Source organism: Capsicum annuum, chromosome 9 (assembly GCF_002878395.1).
Source record: "Capsicum annuum cultivar UCD-10X-F1 chromosome 9, UCD10Xv1.1, whole genome shotgun sequence".
NCBI lineage: Eukaryota > Viridiplantae > Streptophyta > Magnoliopsida > Solanales > Solanaceae > Capsicum > Capsicum annuum.
Window position 1 is genome coordinate 152,461,428 of NC_061119.1, and position 13,393 is coordinate 152,474,820.

The window sequence follows — 13,393 nt, forward strand, 5'->3', positions numbered from 1 at the left end:
GCCTATCTGGATTAGGGGTGACGACTTGGTGATTTGGGTAATTCTTAATAGTATTTTACCTGTTAATACTATTTGTGTTTTTTTGCTTCTAGTTGTTTTAGTAGTTTTGATTACTGTTACCTGAGGAACTAGCATATATATTTAGATTGGTAGTAAATATTGGTTGTTGTCAGTGTTGGGCAGCAGATTCTAACTCCTTAACTGATTTCATTATAACCAGTTTGTCTCTTTAGCCTTATCTTTATCTTTCTCTGTTAGCTATCTTTTTTTCCATCTTTTTTCTCCTATTTGTGTAGTGGTTGGAATTGGTAATAGTAGGCTAGGATTATGTCATAGGTCAGGATCGAGGTTGGGAGGTAGGGGGCCTGGGTTGGGGATGAGTTAGGGGTTAGGGGCAAAGGGAGTAAGGTTATATGGGTAAGAGAGCTTCTAGGTTATGAGTTGGATCTTGGAAAATAGGAACTTTGCAGAGTAAGTCTATAGAGCTGGTGAAGATTCTTCAAAAGAGGAGGGTTAGTATAGTGTGTGTCCAGGAAACTAAATAGGTAGGCACTAAGGCGAGAGATATGGATGGTTATAAGTTGTGGTACTCGGGTAGCATGAGACATAGAAATGGGGTAGGTATCTTAGTAGATGAAGAACTTAGGGAAATGGTGGTTGAGGTAAAGGGAGTTAGTGATAGGTTGATGTCTATTAAGTTGGTCATTAGAGGGTCTACAGTGAACGTTATATGCCCCGTAAGTAGGTTTGGACGAGAAGGAGAAAAAGGAGTTTTGGGAGGTTTTAGATGAGGTAGTTAGGAGCATCCCAAGCACTAAGAATCTTCTCCTGGGAGGGGATTTCAATGGGCATATTGAGTCTTTGCAAAGAGGTTTTGAGGATGTGCATGGCGGTTTTGGCTTTGGGGAGCGGAATGACGGCGGAGCTGCTCTTTTGGATTTTTCTAGGGCTTTTGGGTTGTGGATAGCGAATTCAAGCTTTTCGAGGAAGGAGGAACACCTTATTACGTTTCGTATTTCAGTGGCCAAGACTCAGATAGACTTTTTGCTTCTTAGGAAAGGGGATGGAGTGCTTTGTAAAGACTATAAATTCATACCTAGCGAGAATCTTTTGACTCAGCATAGGTTATTGGTGATGGATTTGGTTATCAATAAGGGCAAAAAAAAAAAGCGTGGAGGCTTGGCCCAGGATTAAGTAGGGTAGCTTGAATTTGGCTAGTACTTTGGAAATAGAGGAGAAGTTGAAGAGTAGGAGGTCATGGGAGAGTAGAGGAGGTGTGGATAGTATGTGGGAAACAACTTCTAGTTGTATTAGAGAGACCGCTAGAGAGGTGTTGAGTGTCTTGAGAGGTCAATCTGGTAAACATCGGGAAGACTGATGGTGGAATGAAGAGGTTAAGCAATAGGTAAAATATAAGAAGGTGCCTTATGCTAAGTTGGTTGCGAGTAAGGATGAGGAGAAAAGACAGACAAATAAGGAGAAGTATAAGGTAGCTAAGAGAGAGGCTAAGTTTGTGGTTATGGTGGCTAAGACTAAAGCTTTTGAGTGCCTGTATGCGGCTTTAGAGGAGAAAGGTAGAAATAAAAAGTTGTATAGGTTGTCTAAGGCCAAGGAGCGGAGGGCTCGTGACCTTGTCCAGTTGAAATGTATCAAAGAAGAGGATGGTACAGTGTTGGTGGAGGATGCTCTCATTAAGAAGAGGTGGCAGTCCTACTTTGATAAACTTTTGAATTATGAGAGGGACAAAGGTTTCGTGTTGGGGGATTTAGAGAATTCTGAAGAGTGTCGAGATTATAGGTATTGTAGGCATATCAAGGTTAAGAAGGTTAAGAGAGCTATTCGCAGGATGAGGCGGGGTAGGGCAATGGGGCCAGACAAGATTCCAGTGGATTTTTGGAAAAGCACTAGCGGGGCAGGTTTGGAGTGGTTGACAAAGTTGTTTAACATTATTTTTAGGATAGCAAATATGCCTGAATTATGGAGATAGAGTACGATGATTCCTATGTATAAGAACAAGGGAGACATCCAGAGTTGCAATAGCTATAGAGGTATTAAGTTGTTGAGTCATACTATAAAGGTTTGGGAAAGGGTGGTAGAGTTGAGAATGAGAAGGATTATGACAATTTTTTAGAATTAGTTTGATTTCATGCCAGGTCGCTCGACCAGTGAGGCCATTCACCTTGTAAGGAGATTAGTGAAGCAGTTTTGGGAGAGGAAGGACTTGGACATGGTGTTTATTGATCTTGAGAAGGCATATGACAGAGTTCCCAGGGAGATTCTGTGGAGGTGCTTGGAGGCTAGAGGGGTGCCCGTGGCGTACACTAGGGTGATTCAGGATATGTACGATGGGGCAAAGACTTGGGTGAGGATGGTAGGTGAAGATTCAGAGTAATTTCCAGTCATGATAGGGTTACATCAGGGATCGACTCTTAGCCCATTTTTATTTGCCTTAGTGATGGATGTTTTGACGCGACATATTCAAGGGGAGGTGCCTTGGTGTATGTTATTCGCATATGATGTGGTTCTGATTGACGAGACTCGGGATGGAGTTAATGATATGTTGGAAATGTGGAGGCAGATGCTTGAGTCTGAAGGATTTCGGTTAAGTAGAACCAAGACGGAGTACTTGGAGTGTAAGTTCAGTGATATGTCGCAGGAGACTGGAATAGTTGTGAAGCTAGATTCTCAGGCCATTAACGAGGATGTCATGCATCGTATTGGGGCAGTATGTTTGCAATGGAGGCTCGCTTCAAGAGTTCTATATGTTAAGAAGGTGCCTCCAAAGCTTAAAGGTAAGTTTTATAGAGTGGTAGTCCGGCCGGCTATGGTGTATGGAGTGGAGTGTTGGCCAGTTAACAACTCCCACATCCAAAAGTTGAAGGTGGCGAAGATAAGAATGTTGCGATGGATGTGTGGGCATACCAAGAAAGATAGGGTAAGGAATGAGATTATTTGAGAGAAGGTGGAAGTTGCCTTGGTAGAGGACAAGATGTGAGAAGTAAGGTTACGTTAGTTCGGGAATGTGATAAGGAGGGGTTTAGATACTCCTGTGCGAAGGTGTGAGATACTAGCTATGGATGGTCTTAGGCGGAGTAGAGGTTGACCAAAGAAATATTGGAGAGAGGTGATTAGGCATGATATGGAGCAGTTATGCTAACGGAGGACATGATCCTTGATAAAAAGGTGTGGAGGAAGCGGATTAGGGTAGAGGGTACGAGTAGGAGGGCGTTGGTAATAGTAGGAATATGCTCCTCGGGGGATGGAGTTTTTTGTTCGTTCCTAGCTGTGTTAGTTTATTTTGCTTACCTTACTAGCTTATATATGTACTTATCTTTTGTGTTTGGTATTCTGTTAGTTTTTCTTGTGTACCATACTAGTTATATACACTTATATTTGGGTTGGCATATGGGTCTCGGTCCTAAGTCGTGGGTCTATCGAAAATAGCCTCTCTACTTCTCCTAAGGTAGTGGTATGGTCTGCATACACTCTACCCTCCCCAGACCCCACTAGGTGGGAATACACTGGGTATGTTGTTGTTGTTGTTGTTGAAATAACATAAAGGTGATACGCAATGCTCATGCATGAATAAATGCAAAGTAAATCCATGATATCATAACCAATCCACGTACCATAATGTAACCCAGTGTATATACCTCTTTTAGCTCGATGACTCGCAAAGGCAGTACCTACGGAAACCTCTATTCTCCAACACAATAGCTCATGGATGATGACCAAAGGGACTCAAGAGTGTTCGTATACACAGACTAGGTCCTGATCCAAGATTTTCTATCATCATCATCAATCTACTGCATCCAGTACCAAAGAGATGTATATATAATAAATGCCTGGACTCAAACATGGCTAAAAGAGTATAAATCTGTAAATCTATTGCCTGAGGTCAACTCCAAGACTAAATCATCATAAAAGTGTGGAAAGGGTTGGAATCTCTCCCGATCGGAATAAATAGTAGTGTTAAAACCATGGACTGAAATCTATTTTGGTCAAATCTCTAAAACATTATTTTTAGTTCCAAAAGTTCGTACATCATTCATCAAGGTAGTAAGATACTTATTATGAAAGAATCAGTTTTAAAAGTGAAAAGTGAGAATAAATTTCTTTTTAGAAAAACTGTAGTAAAACCATGTTTTTAGTTGGAACATACCATTAAGTGAGCATTAATGAATTGAATCTATGCATGCCATCACAAATGTCCAAGAAAATATAATTATAAGAGTCTAAACGTCCATAAACTATGGCAACATCCTTTACAAGGAAAAATCATTCACCCAAAGCACAACTAATATCATATAATAGCCCTGGGCTCAATAATATATAACCAGCATAACTATAATATCATAATTTGAGAGACCATAATAATCCACCAAGTCAAGTAGTAAACCTTATACTAAAGGATCATTAGCCTCAACTATGTCTAACATGATAATAACCTAAAGTGGTAGGATCTCATAAGCATAGCAAGTATTGCATTGTAGGGGTTGATTCACCCTTTTATCTCTCGACTCATAATTTAGTCTAAGTAATGGTGTTCTACCCATAGCAATATATATAAAACACTATCTCATAAGGAAGTGTAGATAGAAGCCTACCTCGATGCCAAACCGCAAGTCCTTAAATAGCCCACAAATCATCCGTCTTTTGCTCCATGATTCTGAAATGCTACCATTCTATAAAATAACAATCTACATGTCATTAAGGAGTAAAATAAGACCCATATTTCTATATGAAGGGTTGGGATGAAATTTTGGGTCAAGAATGGGCCCACAAGGCCTGCCAATGGAATCCAAAATTGAATCCGTCACAAGGTCCCTCTAAGGAAAAAGAATGTATGCTCAAAAGTTAAACATAAATGGTGCATAATTGGGCCCCAAATCAGCCCCTAAAGTCTATGAATTTAAGAACTGATTTCTAAGAATCTACCATGAAATAGGATAGAAATTTACGAAAAAATTAATGGGAAATGACCAAAGAGTGTTAGGCTAGCATACCTTAACTTCAATGGATTTTCACAACTTTTCCTCTCTTCAAGCTCCCAAAATGGTGTGAAAATAGTGAAGGAAATGATTGGAAATTGGGTAAAGAAACGGGATTTAAAATCCCCAAGGTACCTTAAAAGCGGTCACTCAACTGCTAAAGAAGTCTAGCACAAGGGATGGGTACCGCTAAAGCAGTCACCTTGGCGCTAAAGAGGACCCCATACCAAAGGCTAAGTCCTCTTAAGCGGCTCATGGTCACTAAAGCATTTTCTACTAAAGCAGCGCCATGAGATATGAAGAAGTCATACCAGATATTAGGCACTAGATTTTGCTAAGTCCAAATATGGACTTCGATCGGGTGCTCGGGATTTGTTCGAAACTCCATGGGAGAAAAATATCAATGATATCATACCGAATTCAAATTTTGAACTCGATGTAACCATCTTAACTTTCATATGAGATTGTTTCGACTAAATGTAGGGCCTACACCTATAGTTATATTTTTTATAATCCACCCAATATCCCAAAATAAGTCTGGATACCTCGAGACATAAAACAAAGGTCCTGCCAGCCTAAATCAATGTTCTAGAGTTGGAGGCGCTTATGAAATTCTCATTCGAGATCATCTACTAGGAGTTTTGGTTTGAGACCAATTCCTTAACGTTGAAAGATCCAAAATAGGGAAATAAGCCTGAAACTCAAATGAATTGTCTGATAACCAAACCGATAGTTTTGGTGGGTTATAAATGAGTTGTAGCCATTGTGGGAAGGTTCAAAATGCTAGAAATATATGTAAATCAAGGACACAACCTAGAGTGTTTTGTAGGTTATTATAATAATCTATGCAAAAGCACAAGCAAAATGATACCCATATTGCAATATAAAACTTTGAACCTAAAATTAGATCAAAAATAGGTCCGTCAATCAGTTCTGAGGTCCCAAGAATGACAGAGAATACATGCTTAAAGTTGAGAATGAATGGAGTCTTGACTGGAGATATCATCCCCAAGAGTCAAGGAAAATAGAAGGAAAAATAAAGAATTTACAAATAATTAGGGGAAAAAATTACAAAGAAATTAGCAAGGAATGATCACCTTAACACCCTCTACTCATCCCTAACTCCAACGTATGATTCCTCATGAGATTATTGAGCTCCTAGAGCTAAAAATGGTTGAAATGGGCAAGAAAAAGATGAAGAAATTAGGAGAGAGGATTTTATATTTTGGTGGGTTACCCTTCGCAAATGCGGAGGGACCTAGTCGTGATTGCGTTCCCATTAAATAACCATTCACGAATGCAAAGGTCAAGATTGCTTGACCACCGCGAATGCATCCAAACCTCATGAATACGAATGCCAAGGTTTGGCTACACCAACAACTGTTGCACCATAAATTTACCAAGTCCTCATGGACTTTGAAAGTCACGACCTAATTTCTCAGGTCATGATGGCGCGTACTATAACCTACAAGTAGGTAAGCCAATCTCGTAATCCGAAACGGCTAGAAACGAACTACCCAAATATATATATATATATATATGTATAGAGAGAAAGAGAGAGAGAGAGAGAGAGAAAAGAATATGGAATAGAGGAAATAAGAGAATCAAATACATAATAAAATCCCAAAACCTGGTGGTATCAGTACAAGGGCTGCTAATATAACAAGAATACTATAATGAAATACCAAGAGAATTACGATGGTACAACTTATCTCTACATATAACATGAAGACTTGTCTAGTACATAAGAGAGAGGTAAGCAATACTCCAAAAGTCAAGAGCTCACTCTAAGTCTCTGAACCATGGATGCTCCACACGATGCATACATCAACGACGATAAACCATACTAGGATCTGCAGGCTGCAGAAGTGTAGTATGAGTACAAAATGAATGGTCCTCAGTAGAAAACTATCAACTGAGCTCCAAAGATAAAGCCGATATACATAGCATATAAACAAAATAGAAACTACACCCAAGAGTCTAGTAATCATATAACAAGCCAATGAGATAATAAGGATAATCTATCTTATTTATGTCCAAGAGACTAACATAATAAGGGTAAGAAGGTATCAAGGATGAACTATCCTATTCCAGCCAAACTCAAAAATCTCAACACTATACCGTTATCCCTGGCCAATATATGAACAAAGGGCAAAAAAAGAATATATATAGCAATACACAAGGCCAAGGAGTGGATATACAATTTGAACAAATGAAGGAAGGGATATACGGTAATACCATAGCTACATACAGCTAGCTAGATATATATATAAGTGTAAGATCAACTCGAAGCACAACCTAGATCATCGTATCTTTAATTTTATGGTCTCGTAACCCTAGCAGGATTGAGTACTAACATGTTCAGAGTTTCTAATCATGTCTCACATGAATTAATCATGCATAATAATGAATTCATAATAAAGTAGAGACGAGAATCATACCTCAAATCTCGATACCACATCAACGACCAATATGTCAAAACCTAGCCATAAAAATAATCGAAATAATGATAATAACAATATCAATAACAGCATGAGTAACCGGCTATTACGGATAACCAAATACCTAGCCGAGCCTATGCATGCCCCCCATAGCCCCAGACTCAGAAGGTCCAATCAGCATACAACAACACAAGGCATAGTCATCACCCATATCGATGCAACTGACACAACCCAAACTAGGACTAGTCGTGTCGGGTATCTCAAGTCCAACCAGGATCGGATACCACCTCAATACCCCGCTGTTAACCACCCTACACCCCATGTCAAATGAATTTCAAACATATAACAAGATAAAATAATAATAATCTAAGGACAATAAAGTAAGTCTATAACCATAACCAAATAGTACCACAACCAAAAACAATGCCAATACCCATGCTAACACTAATACCGACACTGCACATGCCTATAGTAGTTTGACAAAGCCTCTAACTAGAATCAAAGAATATTCAATCGGGACATAACCCCGACCATAGCCAAAACTAAAATGAAAGAAATAACAATAATAAAAAGAAGTCCATAGCATGAAATGGGGTCTTTCGTAGTATGAAAGCTCACCACTTCAATCAGACTCAAAGTTGTCCCTGAATCTAAGTCACAAAGCAGGAGGGATGTAGTAGGGTTGGTTCTTGCATCACATGGAGATACAACGCTCGAAGATAGTTAGCAAAGTAAACTCTAGTATGTAACTCAGGAATAATGATAAAATAATATTATCATTCAAAACCAAATCAAATAACCATATACAATCACACACATATATACATACGTCATGCCGGGATAAGGAACAAGGTTTAGCATGAATTTAAAATCTTAACCTGGATTGTGTAGCTTAACTATCATAAAATCCACCCATGGGCTATATGGGTTCAGCTCCCCCTACTGAAAGGGCCCTGGAGCTTGATAGTCGCATGAACCAGAGGTATCAAGGAAGACTAGAGAATGCCCCAACCCTATATCAAACCAAGATACAATCATATCAATAGTGTGAACCATGCACAAAGGTCATCAAGACCAAACCTCATGACGGCAATCACAAGTTTCCAATATTTGTCCTTTGAACCCACACCTTCATGGCTAGCTATCATAACCCCCATTGTTGCCCAATTAAAACCTTTGGAACATAACCAAACCACTAATTCTAGGAGTCAATTATTAATGCATTATAAAGTGGTATTATCATACCGACTATAGCTTGCAAACAGTGTCACCTGCCAAAACTTAGGAGAGTCTTTCGTACCCTGCAGACTTCATTATTAAAATCACTTGGAGGATTCCTTTGTACCCCACAAGGTTTTCAAAACCAACCTTAACTATTTAACCATTTTTTTCCATGCATTAGTTTCAAGAAATAATCAAACCAAACACTTTGAGGATTCCATTGTACCCCTAGTTCAAATTCCCACCTTTCTCATAACTACTAACCAATTTTACAAAACAATGTTGGGGTTGTAACCACTTGAAGAGTCACAAGTTTAAAAGCAATTTACCATTATCAAGTCCAACCACTATACCCATGCAACCACATGTTCAAAACAATAATTAAAACAAGGAAAACCACAGTTAAACCATCAGAAACAATATTCATCCATGAACAACCAAAACCCCCAACCTTTATTTCAAAACCATAATAATACCATGAAGACATAACTTAAAACATGAGCTTTTTTATATAAAATAACAATGAGGGAGGAGTAACATGTCTTATACACCAAGAAATACAGAGAAAATCACCCTTGAGAGCCTTAATTGATTAAGCTGATGAAATGCTAGCTTTTGCTTAAACAGAGAGTTTGAGAGAGAATTTGAGAGTGTTTTATTGGGAATAATGAGTTAATGAAGTCCCAAAGGATGCTTTAAGTCGTGGTATCAAAGGGACTTAAAGTGGTAAATGTCCAGAATGCCCCCAACTTAAAAGTTGTAAAAAGGTCACATGTAGTTAAGAGTCGACCCCTTGACTCATGACAACAACATATAACTCGTACCCTTGAGTCGTCACCAAGATAGTGAGTTGGACACCCATAAACTGTCCACCATACGAATCTATGATCCCACTCGTGACATGACCATATGACTCTGTGGTCTAGTCGTATCTAAGATAGAACCCAAGGGATTGGACACTGGACAACATACGACTCAACCCTCCACTCATAACCTATCCTCATGGATCTTAGTAAGCCAGTCGTACTCAAAGCCAAATCAAGTCACTTAGTTACTGATTTGATTAAGTATTGTCCAAATGACTCATCACCATCCCTAACGACTCAAACCACCAACCACTAGTCACCTAACAACTAGGGTCACCTGACTCGTACTTACACCATACAACTCATATGATGAGTCGTCAAACCTCAAGAATTTTCCAAGGGCCAAAATCCAGGGTGTTTCAGTGACCCTTACATATAATTTGATAGATATAGGTGCATACTAATGAGAGGCGATGCACATACAAGTATGAATGAAATAGAATTCACAGTACCACAAACATCATCACCATCATAACTATCATCATCCTTATAACCATCAATATCATCATCATCCCTAACATAATCATCCTTCAGCCTTGTCGGGTATATATATATATACACTTACAATACATAGGGCTAGCCGGACTCAAACTGGCAGATGTGCATATAGGAACATCAATATAATCATCCTCCAGCCTTGTTGGGTATCATCACATCATCAAAATATCCTACGTACTTTCTAGGCATCATCATAATATCTTTCAGCCTTGCCGGTATCATCATTTAACCATAATATCCTCCAGCCTTGTCGGGCATCATATACCACTATAATATCCAAATCAATGTAAATAATAGAGAGCGAGCCCCACGAGGGCTAAGGTAAAGTGCAAACACCATGAGGGCTAAAGTAAATAGCATGCCCTGCGAGGGATAAAGTAAATAATCATGAAAAGAGAAGCAAGGTAGAATATATTTTCATAATTCATCGTTCATCATCAATGTCACATTATCAATAAGAATATACATGACATGAATATTTTAACTATCATTGGGTTTAGCCAAAATTCAAATTATCAATACAATATCTTCCTCTATCCCATACCGAAGAGATGTATATTTAGATATATAGGAGGTACACAGACTTAAGTCGTGGCTAAAAGAGTGTAAATCCGTAAGTTTGTAGCCTGGAGTAAACTTTGGGACTAAATCATTATAAAGGTGTAGAAAGGGTTAGAATCCTTCACGGTCAGATTAACTAGTAGTATCAAATCATAGATCGAAGTTATCCCGATAACATCGTTTTAAACATCATTATTAATCTCTTTTACATATAAGCTATTCATTAAAACTGATATTTATTAGTATGAAGAAATCCATTATTAAGGTATAAAGTAGGCTTTAACCCTTAGTTAGTGGCAACAATAATAATAGTATAATCTAACAGGAATCGTATCAATCATCGATGCAATGATCATGAATGTACCAAATCTATGCATGTCATCATCAGTATTTATACAATGGACCATAAGCATTAATATATCAATAAACTACATATCTTTTACAAGGATAGACATTTCCTAGATGGTTAACTCATATCATAACACGCCCTTGGTCCCAATAATGTGTCCAAAATAATTATGACATCATAATCATAGGCTTTATCCCACATACATATCCAGAACCCATATCAAAATCATATTCATACATCATTTCATATTTATAAGTCATAGCATATTCATGAGGCCTAACATCTTTATAAACCAAAAAGCATATCTATAATCATTTCACACATAGGAGACATCTCACATCTAGGAAACATAATTCATCAATGAATCATAACTCTTAACTATGAGATTTATCACATCTATTAGACGTATCATATCTATAGGTAATATATCATGACTATAAGGGATATCATCTCTATAGGCCAAGCATCATGTCTAAGAGGAAATAGTATCTCTAAAGGCCATTAATCATAATTTGAGGAAAGTCATCACAATTTACCAAGCCATAAAGTAAAATTATTCTGAAGGTTCAATAGTCTCAACCAGTCTTAACATCCGCAACTAAGTCCAAAAGGGCTAACACAAGTCTTGGCCTAAGGTGGGCCGAAAGAACCCACTTCTAATCCTCAATATCCATAGTTCGGAAATTTACCCCAAACTAGTCTAAGGTAACTAGTTCAACTTCTAGATGTCAAGTAAGCCATAACAAATCCTAAGATAGGCACTTTGTCTACAAGCATGGGTATTTAAGTCAACTCTACCCCAAACTACGATTTCAAGATTACTAGACTAGCCTAAATAAGGTTAACTGTACTAACCATGATTCCAACACTTAATCCACATCCCAAACCTAGAATCATGCCATACCCATTTTACGAATTAGTTCAATCTAGGGAGAAAGCAATAGGATTCTAAAAGGTAGTAATTATTTTACCTTACGGGTCCAAAACTGTAACGCCCCAAGATCCCATCCCGAGAGGCCACACGGTGCTTATGACCCCGAAGGACCATAAGCTAACCCTTTACTGATATATGTACCTGTACATTGCATAATATTGGAAATAAATTTGGAAAATAGCCATAAGGTTCAACACATCTATGAATACTCATAATATAGAAAACTGAATACTAATACATCCATTTGAAAAGCCTCTAAACTGTCTAAACTGTAGAGTTGATGGGACAGATCCCCAACTAACTCCGTCAACTAAAAATAAACAAAGTCTAAAGCAATAATAGTAAATTGAGATTCGTCCTCAAAAGAAGAGGACTCACTGCTACTACTGCTGACTAGGACTGAACTGCTGAAGATACTCTGGATCCTGTGCCTCTGAACCTATGGTGTCAAATAAAACACCATAGCGCAAATGCGTTAGTATAGGAATGTACCGAGTATGTAGACGGGGTAGGCTAATGCAAGGGCTCATGCATGTACAATATCTAAATTGAAATAATCATAAAAGATGCCGCATGAGAACACATACATGAATGCACAAAGCATAAACACAATCATCACAACTCTAGATACTGAAACTCGGATACCACCTTACTGCAGACTAAACTCACTACTAAAATTGAGATACAGAATCACTGACTCATCTAATACTAATAACTGAGGATCTGGATGTACTTACATCAAGGACTGAACTCTGAGCTTACTGTTTTCGACTAAAAAAATTAGAGACCAAATTTTTTAATAGATTATTCTGGAGCGATTCTAAATAATAAGAAGTATGATCATGTCAGAATCTGACAACATGAATACTTGATAGAATCTAAGATGGAGATCACGCCTCTCTGATGGGATATCTCTAGATATGATAATAAGAATACTCAACATGGTCTGAGACTGAGATTAACTTTTTTGACCGATTACTTTGGAAGCTTTATCAATGATAAGAAATATGATTATAGCTGAATCTGACGACAAGAATATTCAATAGAAATCTGATACTGTGATCAAGCCTATCTGGCAGCATATCTCTGAATATGATATCAAACAACTGTATATGATACCAAGCCTATCTAACGGGATGGTCCATGAATCAATGGAACTATCTGAGTTCCTCATAAAGATAGATAACTATATATGATAGTCTGATTTCTAAAGATTGATTATAAAACTGAGACTGAATCTAAAACTAAAACTATGGGAAATAGTCATCTAACCGATATGCCCCAACCTACCACAGGTGGGGTCCAACCTCAAACCCCCGTTGGGAGGGTGCCAATACCGTGCCATGGGTAAAGACATTATCTTTTCTCTAAGGTCAGGCTCTCTGGCAGTGACCATTATCAGGACGTCAAGCTTCCTTGACAGGTGACTCCTTTTCCTGTGCTGGCTACATAGTTCTGGAATGCAAGGATTGCTTCTAAGAATCACAACCTCTACTAGCAGGTGAGTTCCCATCCTTGGGTTCACTTGGTGT

General features: G+C 38.3%; 1 protein-coding gene across 1 annotated transcript; it reads left to right on the forward strand.

Annotated features, from left to right (window-relative positions):
- The first annotated feature begins 566 nt into the window (after nucleotides 1-566).
- LOC107841369 (craniofacial development protein 2-like) lies at nucleotides 567-1,194 on the forward strand. The gene is made up of 2 exons (XM_016685315.2): nucleotides 567-594; nucleotides 746-1,194. Exons 1-2 carry the CDS (start codon nucleotides 567-569, stop codon nucleotides 1,192-1,194), a joined length of 477 nt encoding a protein of 158 aa, XP_016540801.2.
- The last annotated feature ends 12,199 nt before the right edge of the window (nucleotides 1,195-13,393 follow it).

Bases quoted from the DNA above. Each gene is read 5' to 3' on its own strand.
- LOC107841369 (XM_016685315.2), top strand. From the start codon at position 567: ATGGATGGTTATAAGTTGTGGTACTCGG. The intron at 595-745 runs GTAGCATGAGAC...CCCCGTAAGTAG, and splicing joins TTATAAGTTGTGGTACTCGG to GTTTGGACGAGAAGGAGAAA.